Source organism: Amblyomma mixtum, chromosome 2 (genome assembly GCF_055824585.1).
Source record: "Amblyomma mixtum isolate Tamu chromosome 2, ASM5582458v1, whole genome shotgun sequence".
Lineage (NCBI taxonomy): Eukaryota > Metazoa > Arthropoda > Arachnida > Ixodida > Ixodidae > Amblyomma > Amblyomma mixtum.
Genome location: NC_143013.1, coordinates 310,334,076 through 310,357,853, shown reverse-complemented (window position 1 = coordinate 310,357,853; position 23,778 = coordinate 310,334,076). Strand labels below are relative to the sequence as shown.

Genomic DNA, 23,778 nt, shown 5'->3' with positions numbered 1-23,778 from the left:
GCGGGTTTGATCCCGGCCGCCACGGTCGCATTTCGATTGAGGCGAAATACTTGAGGTCTGTGTATTGTACGACGTCAGTGCAAGTTAAAACCCCCAAGAGATCGAAATTATCCGGAGCCCACCACTACGGCGTCTCTCATAGCCTGATGGATTACGTAAGACCCGGCCGAGTTGCCGGGCCACCACTTACCCCCAACTACTGCTACTAATACCTGTACTGCAGGCGCAAGCTTTCGGCCGGCGCGGCTCGCGTGCACACCTGTTTGACTTTTATAGGCGCCTTCGCTTCGCGAGCCAGCTCGTATCAGCAGCGCCCCGACGACGTCTCCGCTCCGCATCGCGGCGCACCGTGGCCGCGGTGGGGGGTCGCGCGGCGTTTGATGTGGCACGCGCGCGCCCGTCAAACGCCGCCGCCGCCGCCACGTCTCCCCCGAGGCGGTCGAGCGGCAGTTTTTGAGAGATGCCTGGGAGCGACAAGGCGGCGGCAGCAGCGAGCGAACCGCACGCCTTCGCTGTGTCTGCGGTGGTGTTGTCGGCGGCGCTGCCGTAGTGGTTCATCTGCCGTTGGTGTTGTCGGTCTGTTTGCAGCTGCGGCTTCTTTTCTGGGCCCCTCATTCCAGGCTCGTGATAAGCGGGGGAGGGAGCATTCCTGGGATGGCGCGAAAGGAGGGGGCAATGTGAGAAGATGAGGATGCGATGGCTCTCGCACCGCGCTCTGCGCACCTGTGCGGGAACATCATATAGGCACACCGCTGGCTCGCCGCTCGCACTCTCGCCCTCTCTCTGCTCTGCTTCGAAGCACGGGAGTCGTACTTGGCATTGAAGGAGGGGGAAACTCACCTCGCGCTGAGAGGTGCGAAGCTGCTGCACTTGTAGCTGGGCAGATGGTCATCGTGCGTGTACTGTACACGGATACGTTTACGTAGAGTGTTGAGGTGTGTGTGTGTGTGGGGGGGGGGGGGGGGATGTATCGCGATGTCGCCGGGGTCGTGTGCACTTCTGTGCGCGCTATTGGAGTGAAAGTTATTTGCATGGTCTTGGTGGCGAGAGGGAGTGTTGGTGCGGAAAAACTCCCCGAAAACTTGCTGCTGGCAGACGTCGCTGGTAGCATCGTTTGCTTCGTTGATTCTTTACGTCCGCAGTGACGTTGGATGAGGGCGAGCAACACCACACAAGGAACTACGCAGACAGATAAAGGCGCGAATGGAACGTGTGCTTGGGTCATCCAAAGTGAATGAACTTTCGATCATCAGCTGTGACCAGTCAGCTGCAGATGAGCGCCTAAGTGAAACATTGATACCAAGCCCACTTTCTGTTCCGTCTGTAGAGCGTACTTTGATGAAATCTTTTTCGATGCGTATGGGGTGTTCATTGCACGTGTGAAGTAGGAGGCTATATATGTGCGCGTCGTCTTACGCAATAATAAAATTAGCTGGGATGGCTCATCGTCCCGTCGTCTTTCTTGTGCCCCGTTATGGCGCGTTTAAACCAAGACAAAATAAAAACATCCAAACGATATCTTACAGGGATATACATATTGTTAATATTTTAACCATTCATTACTGTGTCATATACACATGTCTTCGCGTACCTGCGTTGCCTCTATTGCTGTGGTGCATAATTATTGCAGTCGCCTTTGGGTGCGACCAAATTACAGCGAATCAACATCCACTTAACTTCGGACTGGCGAAGCCAATGATGTGCTTTAAAGCGTGTGCGAGCTTTACACCAACTGTGATCGACCGGCATTAAATGTAGCCGAGGGTAAAGAAAGAGTCGACTGTTGTCTTCGTCGTGAAACACAAAAGATGCGCTCTCTGCATGGCACAGTTGAGCTCGCATTGTTCTAACCTTCAACAGCTCCGTGCAAACGAGGATATAGAAAGAGCCAACGGAAGATCATCACTCCTGAGAACTAGAGAAAGCGAAAAGAAAAAAAAAAGTGGAGGAGGGATGAAAACAAAGGACCATAGCTTCGGCAAACGAGAAATCATTACTTCAATGAGGATATAAGCGAAGCGAAGCAGTAAACGAAAAGAAATCGAACGCCAGCGTTCGTATGGGAAGCTGCGCGCCTCTTTCGCTTGTGAAAGCTGAAAGAGAAAATGAGGAGTTGATGTTAGGGCTAGGTAGAATAAAACAAAAGTGCAGGATTGCAATAGGCGGAAAAGGGAGGGGGTACGAGTGAGAAAGAAGAAAGGATGTGTGAAGATCGCTTGGTTTGAAGCCCGTGATAAGCGCGATGTTTTCTATCGCACATCGATTGCTCCGCTGAGCCAGCGCCGTCGGCGAAGTGTGCTCCTCCCAGGGCAGCTTTAGCTTTTTTTGTTTTGTTTCGTCTGCTCCGGAAGTATATACGTTATAGATTTCGCGCTCAGGGGCTTCGCTTTGGGTTTTCTCCGTTCGCGCCGGAAGTACCGTTACGTTATAGATTTCACACTTGAGCGCGCCGGAGCGAGGTGCCGTATAATACTGAGGGTTTCGATATCTCAGTCAAGAATAGAAAAAAAAAAAAGCGAAGCTGTTCGTTGGCGTTGCAGTACGTCTTTTCTGTCACGATCGATGCCTTTTTCTTTCCAACTATCAATTTTCCGTTCCGACCTTTCTTTGGAAGCGGCGGACGTGACGAGCGACACGTCGTGCCAGCGGCGGTGATTCTCCTAATCGGTCGCTGCTATCGTCTGCATGCGAGAAAAGGTTGAGCTGACGACGCGCCGGCTGCTAGGATAGCCGATTAGCTGCCGCTTTGGGCAAAACGTCTCGAGTGGCACTTGAACGAGAAGTGTCCCCTGCATTATTATAGCTCGCTTCTGAAGGTCGGTTCCGCGTTTTAGGAAACGCTGCTGGTGCGACCGTACTCGGCGTCTATCTCGAGCTCGGCGACAAAATGCTCGCGTTCGGTTAACTTGTTTGCTTACCAAGGTCGGCTTCCGTGTTTTCAAACCGCACTCCGGGAAAAAAACGAAGCTCGATACCATCGCAGCAATGACTCACGTCGCTCAAACGGTACAAGTGATATTCTGTGAGTGCTTTTAAGGCCTTGCACTGGTTTCGAAGGAGCGTGTAACCTTGAGAACTGAAAAAAAAAAATTGTTTTTATCGGCGAGGAAACAGCGCGAAGACGACAAAGAGCGAATATACACATACAGTGCCCTGAGTGACCTCCGTTTCTTCGCTCTATGTCATCCCAGCGGCGTTTTCCCGTTGATCAAGCACATAACAGCAATCCGTCGTTACAACTCAACACAATTTATCTTTTTCTGCGTGAAAAAAAAAAAACGCGAAAAAGCAGCTAAATATGCAGCATCCCTTCGATAGGACGCCGTCTATTTCGGTGAATGACAGTGAAGTTTGCATGCAGGCACAAAAAAAAACTCCTGATTGCACAGTGAGCGCGGGCATGTGAAAGAGATGTCGAGGGGTGAAATGGTGAACGACATAGGTGCATACCGCTGTGACAGAACTAATGACCGCTTTTCGTACGAGGCCACGTGCAAACTTTGTACAGAAATTAAGACTTACAAATACGGCGGGATAATTTGTAAGTTATCACGCTACGCGTATGACTTTGTAATGCACATGGTTTTACGCCAGAAACAAGATTTTCTTCAGACACGCCCTTTAGAACGGTTTAGCTGAATTTGATGGTTTGGTTTGGTTTATGGGGTTTAACGTCCCAAAGCGACTGAGGCTATGAGAGACGCCGTAGTGGAGGGCTCCGGAAATTTCAACCACCTGGGGTTCTTTAACGTGCACTGACATCACACAGTACACGGGCCTCGAATTTCTCCTCCAAAGAAATTCAACCGCCACGGCCGGGATCGAACCCGCGTCTTTCGGGACAGCAGCCGAGCACCGTAGCCACTGAGCCACCGCGGCGGCTATTTAGCTGAATTTGAGGTCAAAATTAACAAAAAGCGTTAATCCATACTTTCGGCTTACAACCATCAGCGACTCTGAAACATGTGAATGTTTTCTGGCACTTCATCTCCTCGCACAGGCGGCTACTATAGCGGGCGCAGTGGTGCGGGAATATACGATTTCGCTTACGCAGTCAACGTGTGCCTAAATATCTAAACCTCCGAACGAACCCTGAAGATCTCAATGATTAAAAAAGAATGAAGAAAAAAAGCCGATTGGATCGCATTAAAGAAAATTCGCTCGCAGTCTGCATGAAGGAAGATCCGGTGCAAACATTGTCTATAGATAATGAAAACACACGGATCCCATTGCCGTCCCTATACGCGTGTGTACTTTCCAACGCAATCAGGAAACGTCCGATTGTATCCTAACGCTTGCCTGCCTGCTCTCTGCATTGCGTCAGGCCGCTGTCAGGATCTGAACACAGACCAGTATAGCCACCCTTCTGATGAGCCAATCCAGTTTCGGTTTCTCCCGCCGTCTGCGACTGAATCCCGCATGTGCATTAGGGAGAGAGGGAGGGGGGGGGGGGGTTTATGGGGAAAAGCCGGGGAAGTCACTGAGCTGTGCCGCGATGATGTGTGTACATTCTTCCGCCGTACTTTGTCTTGTCTTTTGTTAGCGTCTTTGTCACAGCTTGTTCTTCATTACTTCCTCTTTTGTTCCTATAGACAAACAGGATTGCTCCGGCACGCTTCACAGAGTACATGAAAGTGTGTGCGCGCGTGTGTGTGTGTTTGTGTGTGTGTGTGTGAGAGAGAGAGAGAGATAGAAGAGGAAAGAAAAGAACGAAAAGGAACTGGGGCTGCGTATGACTCTATAGCGAAGCCACCAGACCAGCTTCAAGTCCAGCTATAGGAAACACAGGAACAAAGCTGCCGCTGTCACTCTGTATATTTATTTCCCTAGCTCAGACAGACCAGCGTGCTTTTTTATATGTGTGTTTCTTCCTCTGTTCCCCAGCGCGCAGGGTCTGCTTTCGTTTTTTGTTTGTTTATTTCTTTCGGTTTTTGTTTTGTAGCCGGCGATGCTCCGTTGCAATCTATAGTTTATTTCTCGACGCTTTGCCGCTGCCTCTTCCTCGGCGTTCTGTCTGTACCCACTCCGCTGTACGCGGTGTTTTACCTCTGGGACGGGCTCAGGCTACGCGAGGCTTTCGTTGATCGCCTGGATTCATGCCAAGAAGAATGCCTGGATCGCGCCGGTAACAGTCCGAGCCGTTGCGATGCCATTACGGTGACCGCGGACGCGCCTGGCGTATTTGTGTTGCACGGCGTCCACACAGCTACCTGGCTCAGGCGGGCTGCGCGATATTGCCGAGCAGCCGTTGTTGTACACCCCGTCTCATTAGTTCCGTGCAGTGCTGTGCGAAGGCTGGCGCTGCGCGTTTTTCGACTTTTCCACTCTTACGCAAACTGCAGCTCTGTCGCTGGGGAGGTGTTTCTTGTTAGAAGTCCGAATGTTTCGTATCCGAGAGAATCTTGAAATATGGGCTGTATGACGCAGTTTCTGGGGATTTGGCAATGGAGTGATATGTATGGTCGGTTGTGAGCGGTATTTCGATGAAAGCGTAGTTCTCTTCGGGGGAAGTGACGGCATTCATGCCTTCTTCAAATGAAATGGTATTTGTCCGAAAACTGCATTCTACAGTAATGGTTCGTTCGATTTTATTTATGCCAGGAATATCCGATAACTGACTGCAAAACTGAACAACGGAAGGCGTCCTAAACGTAGGAGAATATCATTAACTGTGGGAGCCACTATTTGACACACCTGGCATCAGTAACACTGCACAGAAATATAAATAGCGTGGAAACGTTATGGCCTCACCCTCCCCACCTCTTGTTTTGTCGTGTAGCGGTCCTTGCACGCAGCACCGAGCGCTTGTGCGGATACGTTGCTCGGGTGCCCATTTCGGCTGATGTTCACTGCGTACGGATCACCGCGTGTGGAACATCGGAATGCCTTGATACTTATATGGCCGTCGGATTGCGCATGTGCAAGATTCCAGCCGGTATGCATTTTATTTCTGTTGTATACTCGTGCGAGTAGAATGCAAGCTGTTTGTGTGTGAACTGAACCCAACAGCGCTTTCATGAGTGTTTGTTACTCGTGCCGGTGGAACGCGGTGTATGCGGACGTCTCCTCCCCACACTTCCCCTTCCTCTTCTCTCTTGCAGCTGATCCGAATATGCCTGGTTTATAGAGTGCAAGTTTCAGTAAATTCTCCAGGACTGCAGGGCTGTGGCTGCGGATAAGCACCCTGTGTGCTCGTGAGTTACGTACCGTTCTCTACAGTTGCTTTCGAGTTTTAGGCCAGGCTGCGAGTGACGCCGTAGTGGAGGGCTCCGGATAATTTCGATCATCTAGGATTCTTTAATGTGCACTGACTTCGTACAGTACACGGGCCTCGAGCATTTTGCCTACATCGAAACGCGACCGCCGCGCCCGGGATCGAACCCGCGTCTTTTGGGTCAGCAGGTGAGCACCATAACCACTGAGCCACAGTGGCAGCTTGTATTTAGCATGTGTGAAAAAAAAAATGAAAACCGCGGCAATGCTTCCAACTACAGCAGCCCTGTCCGTAAAGCGTTTTCTCTGCACCTCGACCTCCTAAGTTAACAGCAATGCACAAATGTTCACGCGAGGAGCTTTGCACACCAAATAAATCCCTACAGTCGCAGCGTATACTACATCTCACTCCGTTAAACGTTAAAAGGCCGAGAATGTCCTGCGTGGCGATGCAGTGGGCCATCCTCTAGCGTGCGGCTCTGAATGGTTATTTTATTCTTATAAATGTCCCTTCCATAAAAAAATACTCTCAGTGGATAGAGCACGCAGTCTCTGCGAATGCGAATCGAGCAAATTGTGCATTACTTTAAACCATGCCTAGTGCCCATTAAGGAAGCATATTTTGTTGATCGCCGTTAGGACCACGTGAGACTTCTGAATGGGACGCCACAAATATGCAGACAGCGTGCTGAATGCTGAACATGCTGAATGAAGCGGTGTTTCTTCAGTAACGTGATTTTCCTTCAACCGATTTATTCCTTTTTTGCAGCAGCAGCAGCCTTCTGGGACGCTCGTTTTCTGGCCGCGCTTGCAGTTGTCTTCCCCCCATGCATCCCCGTAGGAGAATGCCGTAGTTCCTCCTCCTCCTCCGTACGCCTTCGTTGGCCCATTTTCCTTTTCACTGATTCCGTTTTTTCATCTTTTTCTCTCTCTCCTCCTCCTCTTTCTTAGCCTTTGTTCTTCTTCTCCTCCTCTCGGAGCTGGCACCGCGTGCCCCCTAGACCGAACCGGCGACGGACCCGGCCAAGGTCAAAGGTCGAGCGACTCACATCTGTCCTTTGTTTTCTCACTCTCTTCTTTTTCTGCATCTTCTGCTTTTTTTTCCCTTCATCTTAAGTGTGTCCGACCTAATACGTTTCCGTACTTTATCTTTCTTTTGTTGAGTTGCAGTATCGTTGCTAGATTTTTGTTTCTCTTGAAAGGGATGAGCATTAGTGAAGCTGTGTTGGTTCCTTATGGCCACTGGTGATACTCAAAATTTCGCTTCTGTTCACCAGCTGCCGATGTATTGAATACTCCAAGCTGAGCGACAAACGCTCGTGATGCTACTGTGGTCACTACCACGTCACAGTCGCTTCGGAACGACGGCAACCGCCCATGGGAACCAAGGTCGCGCCCAGAGTTGTTTCCCAGGCTTCCCGTGCCTCTGTCGTGTGTGTTAAGAGTTCGCGGCGGCCCGGAATTCCCGGCAGTCGATCCGCGCAGCTCGCACCTGTTTAAAGCAGGCTTCGCCTTTCATTGCGCTTCGCGTAAAGAAAAACGATCTCTTCTCTAGCTCTCCCGCTCCTGCTCACTCACAGGTCTAGTATCGAGTATTCGGGCCAAACGGCCGTCTCTTTTTTCATTGTTCTCGTTCAAAACTGTAAAACATTCCGCGTCGTTCGGTACATCGCAATATTTTAGAAGAAGTGTACGATAATAGAACTCGTGCCTGAAATAGGCTATCCGAGGACTGAGCGGCAGGGCAAAGATGTTAGGCGACAATTGTTTTGCATTGTTTGAAAGCAGCGCTGGAGAACAAGGTCAGTTTAAAGGAGGCTTGGACGCTAGTCTGGCACAAGCACTTTATCGTTCGAATTTTTTGACACTCTCCTTAGTCCGTATAGCACTGCGATAAAGCTATGCGGGCAACTCTGTCAGAACAGCCTCGTTCAATAGGCCACACGCACTGCTGAGAAGATACTGATACAATTGTCGAATGACGTGTAGGCAAGGTTTCCTTCCTACAGTCCTTGGTAGGCGCTGCCTTGGTGTAATCAGCGCCTCGGAGCCCAACTTTGAGCGCCAGGATGTGGGCAAATGTTCTCGGCGTAAAGAAAGTAGATGCAGGCTACAGCTGGAATAACAAAAACGGCTTTAAAAAAAGGTTAATAACAAATAAAGGAGGTCTCCATACTGTCACCTATTATGGGATCTCCTTGTGCACAAAATGTTTGATAATCTCACTGCAATGACTGAATAAAAGCTGATTCTGAGCTACTACTCACAACGTACAGCAACCGGCAAGAAAGTGCCTCACTAGTGATCAGACTGCTGCGAGTGATTCGCTGGTACCGCATTACGTATGGACGGTATCACTCGTGATTTGCACGCAATCACATTTCTCGAATACGAAGCTTTATCTTTGTAGAAGGCTTTAGCAGTTCTTTTTTTCAAGACGTCTGATGCGAGAGGGGTTGACGCCGTATCCAGGCAACAGTTGAGACATGTAGCAGTGGAGTTGTCACTCTTATTGTGCCGACAAACATAGTCTAATTATGGTTTAGGGCACACCCTTTGACCCAAATGTTGATTGCATTTTAAATTTGCAAGCATAGAACTAAGATAGACTAATCCTTCTTTGCGGACCCATACGGCTAAAGGGGAGAGCTAACAGTGTCCTCAGTTTTGGCAGTCTGAAGAAAAAAATGCCCTGGTTCTGGGATCGAAATCACGGCCACCGTCTTTCTAGGGCTGTAGCTCTTCTAACTGGCCAGTACGGCTAGCACTTAGTAGGACGAAGCCGAACTGCTATCCTTTTCGGTGCAGGCACGTGATAAGTGTAACGCTGTTTTGGAAATTACACACCCTCCATGACAACGTGGAGTAGATTTCGAAGGAAGGAAAAATAACCATATGAGAATCCACCATAGCGGAGCTGAACGGCTGACTACACAGGAACCCTCCTTTCTAGCCGCACGGCTTCGCTGCGGTACATGTCAGTGGTAATTATTTCTTCATTTAGAGACGAATACACTCGGCTCGGCGCAGGCGACCGCGGCGGCGGGCGTCGGCGACAGCGCAGTGGCGGGGCGACGACGTCAGCGGCGCGCCGTCGCCGCGTCCACCCAAACAGTGACGCAATGGCCTTTTCCTGCCCTGCGCGGCGCCCGCGAGTCAAGTCTCGCGCCGCAGCATAGCGGCGGAGAGGGCCTCCGACCTGACGCGGCGGCGGCGGCGGCGTGGCACCGTTGGCTGCGCGTCTCGCACTGAGTCATCGCTCGCTCCGACACTGGGAGGGGGGAGAGGAGAGGAGGAGGGCGATCCCGTCGAGTTTAGGGCACTGTTACGGAGAAGCAATGCGGCGTGTAACGCTCGGCGCAGTGCAGGTTAAAAAACTCGGTTACGTGAAATGGAAGGCGACTGCTGAAAACTGCTGGGTAAACTTGGGAAATGTTGAATTTATGGGCCTCTTATATCGCCGCTTTTATATGCTCCTGCTGCAAGTGGCAGTAACCGCAAGTGTCAGTAACTCAAAGCAAGAGTTACCCATGCTGCAGTTACTCCATGCTACAGTAGCTTCAGGTGACAGCTATCCGAAGTTGCAATCAAGTGATATCAATCACATGCGACAGTTGCGGTAGCATGGTTTCCGGAGCAAAAAAAGAAACATTTGCATAAGCGTCGCAACAAGATTTAGCTAGGTATAAAGCCTACTTGCCATGTGAAAGCAAATCGATTGCTTCGATAGGAAGAGAAGACTCTTTTTCACTGCTGCGCCAATCTAAATCAATTGTGTGCGCCCGCACATCCCGCATAGGTGACCTCTTATAGATGTATACATATATATATACAAGTGTTGCTATGGCGCAGACTAAGTGGGCGCTTCATTGTTCCATTGTTTTCTGCCAACCAGCGTGGGTGACCGACGTCTCCCTCTCGCAACCCACTATGGATTCTGTGGGCTCTTCTCTCGTACTCGGCCAAGTCGGACGACCTTGGCGGCAAGCACAGAGGTGCACGCAGATTACTTGATCGCGCGCATCGTTTGATTCCGGTCTCCTCTCTTTAAAAAGCTCCTGGATGCTAAACCGGTGTCCCGTATAGATACAGACGTGATGTGCATTTGAAGCTAACGCGAACAGGCGTTTTTATCAGCAAGTCGGAGTCACACATCCTGCAGTAAGCGTTACTTCGAACGGTGTCGAGGTGTCGAGAATTGAGAGATCGGTCGCATAAACTGTAACGCGGTGGAAGGTGGCAAGTCTGCTTGTTTCTGTGATAAGAAAATATCGGCTGCAACTCAATGGTGTCAAGTTCGTATGCGTATTCATTGAGCGAGCATCCGGCTCGATCCGTACTGGTCAGTGTTGTACTCTGTGTGGAAGACGACTGCAGACTACTGTATAAATACGCTCAATGTTGGTAGAGTTCTTACTATGAGCAACTTAAAAAATAAGCAGTAGTGAGCGCGCTCCATATGCCAGAGTGAGCGGTATGGTCGTTCGGCGCTCTCAGACGCCGCCAGCCAGCGTACAGACATAGCACGCAAGCGAATTTTAACGGTGCGACGGCTCGTCCGACCGCGACGGAATGCGCAGCAGCTTCTAGGGGTCCTGCGCGGGCACCAGATGGCCGCACAGACAACGCAGAGACGCTTGGCCGATTTTTCAGGAAGCGAGGCACGAGGAAGCGGAGCGCCTTGGCGATTAAGGGGGCGGGAAGCCAGACAGTTCATTGCAGAGATAGTGGCCGGGCACGCCCGGTCATGGGGCCGAATCTAGAAAGGGGAGGTGAAAGGAATTTGTGCTGGGCGAAACGACGTAGCGGGCGACGCTGATTTCCTGGGCTTGGTGTGTTAGTGGGCGAGTGAGGTAGCGCACCTTACTTTTCTTCTCTTTTTTTTTTTCCCTTAGCGAAGATAGCAAGTTAGGGGTGCCTCTTTGGACCAGTTTTCTTTAACATGTAGACGTATGGCGGGTAGTTAAGAGATAAACATTTTATCCGGAGCAGTGTGCGCATTAGCTGCCGTAATTGTGGGAGGGGTGCGCCCACCGACAGCGCGCAGATAAAACAACCGAATGCTGCAGGTAAACCTATACCTTTGGTTTCAAAGCTCGGCTGAAATATATACGGTGCTGGAGATAGTCATTGGACAAGATCTGCACTGGGCTAGTGTGCTGCCAATTATTCTCCTTAGGGTATACGAGCGAGTTTTCATATGCAGCGTGAAGAACTGCTGTTAGTATTTACTCACGTTTTCATGGTATCTTTATTTGGGCGTGCTGTATGGGCTTACTGCGACCGAAAGGTTGAGAAGTATGACATACGACTTTCTCTCAGTCATTGACAGCTTAAACATTAATAAGGCGTAAGCCTGGGTTAACTTTTGTCACGAGAAGTTTTTCAGGCAAGAGGAAGGCGTTTATCGCTCCTCTGATTTCGGAAGAGATTTTATCACATTACCGATTTATATATGCTATTAAATGAGAAGAGTCCCTCTCAGCTGTGACTGAGAGCATACAAAAAAAAATAATAAAGCGAGAGGTATGCGCTGTTGGCGATATATTTTTTCTGGTACGAAATTAACTTCTCCAGTTCACTGAAAGACGCACGAACCCCCGAGCAAGACGGTATGAGCCGCGTCTCGTTCTGCTTGACTACACTTCAAAGTAGGGGTGTGCGAATATCAAATTTTTCGAATACGAATCGAATACGAATACTTGATTCCGAATATCGAATCGAATATCGAATAATCAAGGACAGACGCATTTAACCACTACAAAACATTTACTTGACCAGACAAGAACATCACAGTTCAACTATCAGTGATGAAATGAGCACAAAAGGTGTGTGTGGCTGCACAAAAAGTATCAAAGTCTCGAACATTGTTCTTAGAAGAGTGGAAATATCAGAGATGATGGCTAGTACACAGCAGTGATCAAGGCTAGCTTGCCATAAGCACAAAAGCGCGTTGCTGGGATGAACATAAAAGGTAGTCGTGAAGGAAAACCGGCTGCTCCATTGGTCAGGCAGAAGTAGTTCCCTTTTAGCTGAAACAACTTCTCCAGTCACAGAAAATGCCCTCTCAATTGGCACTGAACTGGCTCGTATGGCGAGGTATTTCGTGCACAGCTCTGACTATACCAGCATCGCAGGTATAGCCACAAAGAAGCTCACCAGTGCAGTCAGCTACTGCATGGCCCAACGTTACGCATTGCTCTGGGCGCCGCTATGTTGTTAAGTCTCTTCATGATGAAGTTAGCGCCAAAAACGAGGACTAAAGTAGGAGAGAAGACACAACACGAGCGCTTTGTCTCTCTTGATAGGACTCTAGGACCTCTAGGATAGGACGAGTCTCTCTCGATAGGACTTGCGGACCGAAATGAACGTCGGTGCTCGCAATAGAATATTCGGCTAGATACGAATATTCGCGTCATGTCGAATATTCGAAACAACGCGAATACTTGGATTTCGAATCAAATACGAATACTAAAAATATAATATTCGAATTATATTCGAAAATTTCGAATATTCGCACACCCCTACTTCAAAGACAGATCGTCAGATAAGAACGTAGGAATAAGACAATGTAGTCAAGAGTTTGACGAAACGTCGTCTGGTCAGGTAGAGGCGTAATAAAAACATAGGGTCAGTGACCAAGTCGAAATTTTACTGAAACGTATTGACGTTTCGGAAGCCCTACGGCTTCCTTGTTCACAATCGTTCACAATCACGTTTCATTAAAATTTTGACTTGGTCAGTGACCCTATGTTTTTATTAGGAATAAGACAAGAACGGCCGTTAATGTTAGGTGGTCTTTTGTTAGCGTAAGGGTTATGCTGCCACCAAACGTCGCAAGGAGAAACACCCTAGCGTGTCATTATGTAACGAGCTGAACTTTTAACTCGGACTCGGTACCGCTGCCTGTACGTCCGACACATCAATGACATTTACGGCTGCGCCCATTGCAGTAAAACAAATTACGTGCGTGTAATTCCAGCTCGTTGGTGCCATCATCGTCATTAGCTATAGTCGCGTCCATTGCAGGTCAAATACCTCTCCCCTTTTTTAATCGCCAATTAGCCTGGTTTTGTGACAACTGTATCCTGTCTATTCCTCAGAGTTCCTAATCTTATCGTCTCGCCTGACTCTCTGCCGCCCCCTGTCATGTTTCCCTCACCTTGGAATCCACTCCCCTTTCCTAAGAGAGAAATCGGTTGCCTGCAGTCCGCTCCGCATCACATGCCCTGCCGATGCCCATTTGCTTTTGTTTATCTCAGTTCAGATATAATTAACTCCTGTTTGTTCCTTCACCTACTCTGCTTTCTTCCCAACTGTTTGGTGGTTTAGCTGCCTTAAGTAGTTTAGATACGAAGATTAATGATCTCAGTATTCAGGAGCGAGCAATGCAGCCATCCAAGAACTATACGTGTCCGCATTGCAGCTTACAGCAGTTCCCAACAGCTTTACGGAAAAAGTGAACAGGGCGTTCCGGCGCACTCCCGCGGCGACGTCGCCCCGACGTGGCCAACTTTCGCACTGCAGTGTTTATCACTGCGTTCCCTTCTGTGTCTATGCATCGACCGTGTGTTACCTGCTACGCTAGTCTATATCACTCTGCTGAGAATGCCGGCCCCGCTAATGCTGCTACGCGTGGCTGGTTTTTATCCTTAATTGCGCTTTTTTCTGCAGTGCACGTAAGGCCGTTGCCACTCCGCGCCGTCTTTGTTTCTGCAACAAAACAGATAAAAACAACCTGCTTTCTATTGTTTCCATTTGACGTTCACTTGGCTCCGTGTTTTCCTGGTACCATTTTTTTTTTTTTTGCATTGTCGCGTCGTCTATCCCTGACTTTCTCTTGTTTTGCCTTTCGGTGTTGCCTCCATCATGCATGGTCCCCTTTTTTTCCCTCCTCACTACGTCGCACACCCGAAGCGAGTTACAGTGTCTTCGCGTCTGCACTGCAGCAGTGACATTTCTCGGTGGACGGCTGGAATGCGTTTTCTGTTGCTTATCTACTGCATTGGTCATTTTATCTGTTCTACATTTTTATTTTTACTTCTTTGCTCTTTCTCTGGGTGCCCTTCTTTTGGAGGCAGCAACAGTGTAACGGTCTGGTAGGCCCGATATTCGTCGGCGTTGAAGTCACGACAACCATAGAGAGATGAATTCTGCCGGGTGTCTTTTCTCTCTCTCTCTCTTTCTCTCTCTCTTTGGGCGTCGTATTCCTCACAACCAAACGTGACCCTGTCCGCTGGTCCAAATCGGGGACACTGCTGGTCTGTGCGACTATACAGCGTATCTTCATTCTTTTTGTGTCTTCAGTAACGATCTATCTAGCAAGCATGCATGCATGCATGCATGCATGCATCTCCCTAGTTTCCACGTATACTGCAGTGGTAGGCGTGTACGTACGGCTCCTAAGACAAAAGTCCACTCCACTGTCTTGGCCGTCCTGGTACAAACGGCAGGCGCGTAAAATACTCAGTAAATACCAGTGGTATAACTGTGTGGCCTTTCTGCCTGTCCACTTGATGTCCACCTCGATGCGTTTTGCTGCCAACGTTTCTTCTCGATTTTAACAGGCGACACAGGCAGGGTATAACGGAACGCATTGAAGACCTCTGCTGTAGTACCCAGAGTACCCGGTGTATTTACCGATGCGAGCTCAAGAGCACATTAAAATGTCTGTAATAACCTGCGCGCGTTATCCATCAGGTCGCGTTAATATAGGTCGCGTTAATAATCCAAAGGTTAATCCATAGGTCGCGTTAATAATTCATAGATAATACCAGCACGACATTCTTCTGCGAACAAATCTTTCAGCAAGGTTATCTGTCGGAACTCTGTACCAAACCAGCTGCACGTTACCGCCTACGATAGCAACTTAGTTTAAGTAGACCACATGCTTTGGTAGTTCGCTCCAAACTCTGCAACAGAGTGGACAGCCGAAACCCAGAAACTGTGAGGTGGAGTTTGTCATTCGAGCTACGGAGACGTTTGTTCCGCTCAAGAGACTTTGCTCTCGCGATCGCCTCTCCTGTTCTCGACGGGAAGGCATTTGAACCCCGAATCAATTACTTAAGGTAGGCAGCGCAGAAATTACGGAAGGCTAACTTTCTTTTTTAAAATTGCGCAAATGCGCCCTTCGGTGTAAGACATAGGAAGACCTGTGTCTGCCATAAATGCCAACCAAGCTCGGTGTTGAGGCCCGTGCGTCCAGATTCTTGTCTGGTGTTAGACTAGGGTGGTAATCCTGGCTGCCTGGGTGGGGCTTGCGCGCCGCCTGAAGGCCGGGGCAAGTTATCAAGTGGTTTACCGTGGCCTCTGTAGCGTGAATGCGGCAGGCTCACTTAAAGGTCTTCAAAGGCCTGCACAGGCCGTGACCCGTCCTACGGATGCTCGAGACCTCTGCAAACTACATGGTGTATGGCGAGTCGTTCGAATTACTGTATTGCTACGTGAGCTTTTACTTCGCTCAGCAGGTCCTGTTCATATACATGTCCCCGCCTGTTTTGGGCGGGAGAGCTCACGTCGTGTCTCGGTGCTCGCACACTTCACCCCGTCCGCACACCTCCACGCGACGGAGGCGCGGCTGGAGCTCCGCTTGACGCTCGGCGTCCACTCTGGGCGCGACGGCACATATCGGCCGTGGGGAGAAGGAGGCATGGGAGGGCGTGGATGGAAGGATGCGACCCTTATAGCTGGCGCCCGCAGAGGAAGCATCCGTCACGTCCGTGTCGCCGCCGTGTCGCTGCGCGCTTGGGGCGGAAGTGTGTGAGCGCGGAGGTGACGGACCAGGCGTCATAAGCGCCCAGGGGAAGGGAGGAGGGATGACGCCGGGAAGCCATTAGCAGCAACGCCAGCGCGGCCGTATTATTAGCCTCGCGCAGCGCGCTAAGCTGCCGCGCCGTCGACTCTGTCGCCGCCTAAATGCGCCCTACTTCAGCGCTGCGAGTTTTTATTATTGCCCTGCTGAACGTTAAGCGCTCGCGAGTACGGTGACTATGTGTAAGCGGTGGGCGTCGGATTCTGTGTGGTCCGAGCAGCGAGATGCCGCGCGTACGTATACGCGACGAAACACTCCTTCCTTCCGAGGTGACACTGTTGTGGTGACACTGACGTCTCGTTAAGGGGAGGGGGCAGGGGGGTGGGAGGGTAGAAACGTTTAGATTCCTTGAGCTTGAGCGTAATATATAGAAGTATAGAAGTTTCACTGTTTACAGCTTGACTGATTGCACGTGCGTATTTTACTGTGCTGCGCTTGAGTAATAAGATGCCCGAATAAAATACGCCAATCAGAATGCTTCTGGCACAACCGAGTGGAAATATGGCTGCGTTCAGAAAGGTAAATTTCAAAAGGTCTTCAAGAACATGGATAGAAAAGTTGTATAGAACCACATTGCCGTTGTGAACCCGTGTTGACCACAGGTCTCACTAGGTAATGTTCAGTATATCCGTAATGAAGCTCGGGAACAAATCGTATATTTCTAGTGGGCTTCCGCGAATGTATGATATCGACTGACGAGGCCGTGAAACTTCGCCAAATGATCTGAAATGATCTGAAATTATCTGAAATCAATGGCGGTAAGCCGCATTGAGGCCACAGGAGACACATATATGCAACAAGACTGACCTGTACAGTGCGCCGGGCATCTAACCTAAGTATGCAGGAAGAAAAAAAAAAGGGCTATGTGAGAAAACGCTTGAGAGCCTCCACAAATGCAGAGCTTAAAATGTGTTTGACCTGATTATTCGTTCCTGCATGTGCACTTCGCTTCATCGCTATAACGCCATGGAGGTTGTCCCGGCTGTCAAGCGCTGAACACCGAGGCGTATGCCTCTCATTTTGTCGCAGCGCAAGGTCAGCCGCTGCCCCGTTCGCCGCTCCATTGACAACTGGCGTCTGTGCGTCCTTCGCGCAGCGTCGGTCCGAGGGATTGAAGCGAGGGGGGGTGGCGCCCCTCGTTGTCGTCTTCTCCGCCGGCAACGCCCGAATAAAAAGCTTCGCGTCCACGCCGGCGACGCCCATTCGGAAGCCGCCTTTGTCGCGCCCGGCTTTTCGACGGCGACAACTGCGGCGGCCATAACTCACGCGTGGTGTGCGTACACGTGGTGCGGGGCCCCCTGTGCGCCGCTGCTGGGCCCCTGCGGAAGTCGCTTCCGTCTCTCGAAAATGCATCGGCCCCCATTCGCTGCGCTTACGCCTCACACTCGGCCTCGTCCACGTGCCTCGACGGCGAAGTGCGGATTTTTTTTTTTTTTTTTTTTTGCTGCGGTGTCTGCCGCTGCTGGAATGCAGTTATAGCGTTCACGGAGAGAGGCTGAAGATGGGCGCGTACAGCATATCCTCGTAGTAATAGTTCGCGGACATTATGCATGCAGTATTCGATGCACTTTTTGGAGCCAGTTTTTATTTATTTAGTCGAAGCACCCACTAGGGCCATCGGGGAGATGTTATTACTTGGAGCTACATAAATTGAAGAATAGGAGAAGCCGAAGGTCAGGAAATGAACAGTAATATTGAAGAAGTGCCTTTACGGGGATGTCATTATGCAGCCTATACATCGCTATGGTAGAGAGAGGATGGGCAGGTGGTGCTTGATAATAACAAAGTGAACAGGTGTGCAGAAACCTCAGGATGCTTGCCAACGTTTCGAAAAGAGGAATATGCTAGCATATTCTGTCCTTCATATGAAGGTACACTGGCGATTCGTCCGCTCTTCCATCTGTCTCGCAGCGCTGGGGCACCCAAGGCAAGGCAGTAACTCACTACTGGCTCACATCGTCTCGCGAGGGCTAGCTTTCACCTTTCACGACTCAGAGTGGAGTGCGCTGTGCTGGCCGTGTCGCGCCGATCGGCGAAGCGTGGGCGGAGGTGTCCAACTTTTCTTTTCTTTAAGTAGGCGTGTGGGCGTCGGGGGCCGAAGGGTTTATGGCCCGGGATACCGCGTGGTCGGCAATTGACGCCTCCACGCGAGAGTCCTTCGAAGGGCGCGATCGACGAGGAAGGAAGCGAGGAGTTTTTACGTAGACATAAACAGGCGTGGGAAACTGTCGCAGCGCATGAATACGAATACCTGTTCGTTAGAACGCGTTCCTTTCAACGTTGCTGTGAAGTTCGTTTGAACTTTGCCATCGCAGCTGATGGCCACGTTTTAGCACAGCTGAACTTTGGCGTAGTGGCTATAGTCGGATACAACTCAAGAACGCAGCGGCTTTTCCCCGTCAAAGGTCCCCCCCCTCCAGCCAATGGCGTGGGCCGATTCTCATGACCCTGCTAGCGTGACAATGCAGGGATTCACAGATGAAAGGGGTAGGGAGGGAATAACCCTCTCCCTGCATTGTTCATAAGAATCGGCCGACGCCATCGGCTGGTAGGGGGCCCTTTGACGGGGAAAAGCTGCTTCGTTATTGATTTGTATCCGACTATAGCCAAATCAGGTATAGATTTGCATACAATTTCTGTACGAACCCTACGCCAACATTTCATTAACAATCCTTGCTTACAATAACAACTAAAAGTGTTATCTTGCCTTTTGTTATTTACCTCTTGTAACTATCAAGTGTGCGTGCATTAATTTTGAATATTGTGCTTTCTGCGTTTTTTTTTTTGTTGTTCTATCGCTGCCTGCATTGTAGGGAGGCTGCGGGCTTCAGCCAAGTCGCTTGTTGTCAAGCGGCTTTTATCCGCAGTCTCCCCCATCACTGATGGAAATAAACAAGTTATTAATACTATATCAGCCTAGCACGGACATATATTGGATTAGCCGGGTGCTCAGTCATTAACAGCAGGAGAACGCTATTTCAAAGCTCTCTGTTGACCCCGTAAGATGTAATATCGTATTCACACGCACTTTTCCTTCATTTCACTTTCTTTTCTACGAAAACAAAATACACTTGACTTTAACTACAGCTTATCAAGGAGAGGCTTTCAATTCTGTAACGCGGTGTTACGTCCTACACCATGCGCAGCATACCTTTTTTGTTGAAGGGCGGGCGTATACCATGCAGTCTATATAGGAAAAGTCGACTACCGAAAGCAGTGCCGCATTTTTGACGTTACGACTGTGGGCTTGAGTGTAACCATGTCACTGTAGGCTGCGCTTTGGAAGCGAAACCTTCGACATTTTTTGAGAGCAGCACGGAAGCACTCCGCATTTCACCGACATAAACACGCTGCGTACCCCAGCAAAGCAGGGAACCGCGGCGGTCTAAGTAGAGGGGGCCGAAGGAGGGCGGACTTTGGCCGGCTATTTGTCACGAATGCCAGTGCCTACGCATGGCGCGGTGAGTAATGGCGGGTCATAGAGTCGTTTTCTCCGCTCAAATCCGCAGCATATATGCCATGCGAGAGGCGGCCAGACCTCGTAATCCATTTCCTTTGGCGCCGTTTTCCACCGCTCCTTCCCCCTCATAGTACGCCCTACCCGTATTTTTTTTTCTCTCTTGCTTAAGCACGCAGCCATCTCGGCTCGACTGTAGTCACATGTAGAACTCTCCGCCTTCGCATCACACTTTGTGTTTACATTCCAACTTCGCGCCTGAATTGCTGGGGCGCAACTTACGCTGTGGAAGCCTGTGAGGCGCTGGCGAAGGAAACACGGGAGTCTACCGTGATTGCCAGGTTCTTAGCATTGGGCTTATTCATTTTCTTTTTGTCCCTCGCACTTTATTTATTAAGCGTTGTCTGAGAAATTGTGCTGCCCTCCATCTTTGGCGTCCTAGTTATGACCTCAGTGCGTCTCAGCTCCCTGCGCATACGTACTCTTAGTTTCGCTTGGTCTCGAGAACGCAAGCCTTGTTGCAGAAAAAGAAAAAGTAAAAGGTGGCATAGCTTGCGATTACCGTTAGACCCGCTGGCTTCATTAATATGTCTAATGATGCCCGGAGGATCATTCTCCTTGATTTTGATGCTCGGAGCGCTTAGCTTAATGACGCTTGTTAATCGCTTGCTCGCCAATTATCGACTACGTTTCTTGTTCCCGAAGGGGGCTTGTTGCGGCGTTGTTTTCGGTGTACCTGATACCTTTCGGGGCCGTGGCGGGCGGATATCTGTTGTCCAGCAGTGAGCCTTGGCAGTTCATGAAGGTTATGGTCCTTGAGCTCGCCACATATCTTCTCGTAAGAGCCTTATCAGTGTCCACGTGAAACGTATAATTAACGTTGCTCGTTAACCACTGCTCCAGCATGGTCGCATGGCTCTCTTGGCATGCATCGCACTTCAGTGTTCGTAACTCACTGGAATGTTTTACTGTTCGCGCTCTTGGCGAGGGGCGGGGGACAAGTAGCTGTTGCCAGCCTATGCTTTCTCTTTCCTTTGTGGTTTATGATTTCAAGGCAGATGAAACATAGCTTCAGCTTTGAATGGCGTCTTGGGATTTCCCGCCTATTTCACCGGTCTCCGCGGCGGAGTGAATGTAGGTTACGCTGCTTATCGTGAGTGCGCTCTACTCATTCTCACGAGTACCATGAATGCTCATGAAAACCATGAACACCATGAGTGCCATTGGATACCATGCTTATGAGTATTTAATCGGTTCTTTATCATTTCCATGCGTAAGTTTTGGCACCTAGAGATTAGCGGCCGCCGCGGTGGCTCAGCGGTTATGGTGCTCGGCTGCCGACCCAAAAGACGCGGGTTCGATCCCGGCCGCGGCAGCTAGAATTTCTTTGGAGGAGAAATTCTAGAGGCCCGTGTACTGTGCGATGTCAGTGCACGTTAAAGAACCCCAGGTGGTCGAAATTTCCGGAGCCCTCCACTACGGCGTCTCTCATAGTCAGTCGCTTTGGGACGTTACACCCCATAAACCAAACCAAACCTAGAGATTAGCGCTTAATAAAAAAAACTTGGTAGACGTCCAGTCGTTATTATCGGTGATCTCTTAATTGCCTCCCGTCCTAATGTGTGGCAGTAAACGGGTGAGGCGGGTAAGTTACTTTTCTCCACACAGCCTACGCAGCGACGAAGCAACAGCCATGTATCTGTATGTATGTGTGCGACCATAGAAAGTGTCACGCCTTTGGCGGAAGAGGGAAAGCGGCGAGTGTGCGCATGTGAGGAAGGGGCAGCTTGATGACGTGCTCCCCACCCCCATCCTTCCTACAACTGCTACCCTTTCACCGCAGACCGTTTCTCCGTACAGGGCCGTGTGCAGACGCGCTCTCTCGCGACGCGAGCAAGGTCGTGCGACGGCATTGAAAGCTGTGTTGGCGGCGGCAGCAACGACGTCAGAGAGCCCGAAAGCGCGCGCGCAAAGAGGAAGTGACGTATCGTGTCGGCAGCATGCAACGGCCTGTGTGTATGGGAAGAATGTGCGCGCCCCGTTTTATTTCTTTTGATATCGTCGTTGTTCCGGAGTGGCCTCTCCGCTCCTTTATTTGCACTGCTGATTCTGCGTGGGCACATTTATATCCCCACTCTCGCTTCCATCTCTGTATTTTTACCCCCTTTCCCCTTTATTTTTTCCTTCGGAGCCCCAGTTTGACGTATTCCGCGCGTGCGTAATCGCTCAACGTCCGCAGTTCAGCTTCCCGCCATAAGACCCCGGTTCTGCTCATCCTGTAGGAAGAGGTTTTATCCCATGCTTTTTCTGTCATGCCTTAGAGGTTTTGGGCTGAGTAATTTTCTGTATTCCGGATCTGCTCAACTGCATTAAACGAGTAGAAAGCGGAGACCATGGACAGGTTTTGGGATAGTATAACACCACCACATAACGTTTTATTATGGAACTGTAGTACATTGTCGCAGGTTTCCTGGGTACTTAGGTAACAGTTTATTTTGCTTAGACCAACGGCTTGTCACATTTTACCTCGTATAAAATCTGACATACCTTGTCCACTCGGACATATTAATGACCTAATTAGTTAACCTCATGAGTTAACCAATTAGCTAGTATGTCATAAGGAGCCCCTCATTTGCCTTCCTCTGTCTGCTGAATAGCTTAATGAGAGCCTCGATTCAGGCAGTCTCGATGCTATAGGTAGTATAAGAGGGTTCTCGCACAGATTGTTCCCTCACCATTCAATGACGTTTCATGTCACACTCATGGTAATACATGACGTACTACTTCCGCCGCTATGGACAAGGATGACGCTGGTGAATGCTCTCAAGGTTAGGTAACACACAAGACAAATACCCCCGTAAACAGAAGATCGGAAAGCCGTCGCCGTAGCTGAGTTGGTAGAGCATCGGACACGAAATTCGGAGGTTGTGGGGTCGGATCAACCAAGGAGCATAAGAGAATGTTTCCCTCTTTTTTCTGAATTCGTGATATTGATCAACGGGGCAATAGTGTAATTATGTTATCGCTCAAAATAATTGATTAGAAAGTAGAAGAAAAACCACATGCCGTCGGTGGGATCCGACCCCACGACCTCCGAATATATATAGGTTGCGAGAGCATGAAGTACTTGACTGTCTTGACTGCTTAAGAGTATATAGCGAAGTATACGCTTCGTTAAAGGAAACGTATTTATTTGACTCGACGTTTTGATCGGAAGGCCGATCTTTATATATCCGTCGGATCCCACCAGCGGCACGAGACGGGGCCTCGTCGTGCGGTGTCCCGGACTAAGGATGCCGACCATGCAGCAGGGTTTTTTAACCCTCAAGCTCTCTTTGAATATTAAAGTTTTTCACCACCGCCACCACCAGCGGCACGTGGTTTTTCTTCTACTTTCTAATCAATTATATCTTTCAGCTGCATATGTATGTAGGTATATGCAAAGCAGATTGACACCCGCTTAAAAACATAAGGGTTGACTAACGTTTCGGCTGGGCACCAGTCTTCATCAGAGTGGCACGTATTTGTTTAGACCAGTATTTATAGGGGTCAGAAAGAGGCTGCTGCAATGCTCACGAGCTAGAACCTATGCAGCTGCTCGGAGGTGGAAGGACAACACGCAGAATTTTAAGGCGAAAGCCTTTAATGCCTCATCGTTGTAAGCAGCAATTGTCGACAGAAAATGTCACGCTTTTCAATTGGTCGAAACGGCCGTGACGTCACAGTGCGCGAATTTCAAACGGGGCCTAGTAACCATGCAACCAATTGAAGGGATCGTATAGTGATGCTCCAAGTAAGTGGGACTGAGCTTAGTTAATTGCTTACTTAACCAATTAGCCTAATTAGCCTTTCTAGTCAGACCAGATAAACAAATAAAAACGACTAGGAAATTCGTCGAGCTCGGGAATCGAACCCCGGTCTTCGGCGTGCGAGACGAGCATGCTATCCACTCCGCCATGCCAGCTCGATGGTTTGGAATGAACTAAGGCGCGTCTAGTGAATACGGTGTCTTCGCTCACTCTCATCCTCCTCCCTTCCCTTCCGGCGAGGTTTAGGTGTCCACCGAGATATGAGAGAGATACATTTCCTTTCCTCAAAAACCAATTTACCGACGAGCGAGGCGTAGAACCGAATGCGCGATGGCGTTCTATGGACTCCCTGGCAGCGTTGCAAGACGCTGTCGCGTTCCACTCTTAGAGGCGAAGCTTAACATCTTAACCACACATCAGTGACCACACTTAAGGTAAAAAAAGTGCCCCTTTGAATTTTGACGGGTGTCCACCGAGATATGTGAGAC

At 49.7% G+C, this 23,778-nt stretch overlaps 1 protein-coding gene across 2 annotated transcripts in view; it reads left to right on the top strand.

Annotated features, from left to right (window-relative positions):
• The window catches only part of LOC149364949 (uncharacterized), a 155,302-nt gene that overhangs the window by 26,435 nt on the left and 105,089 nt on the right, over nt 1–23,778 (top strand). Inside the window, exon 2 of one of the 2 annotated variants that reach the window (XM_089574933.1) lies at nt 7,165–7,248. The exons of the other annotated variant lie outside the window; for it this stretch is intronic. Coding sequence (XP_089431059.1) covers nt 7,165–7,248 — 84 coding nt within the window. The remainder of the gene's footprint in view (nt 1–7,164; nt 7,249–23,778) is intronic. 2 annotated transcript variants of the gene reach the window in all.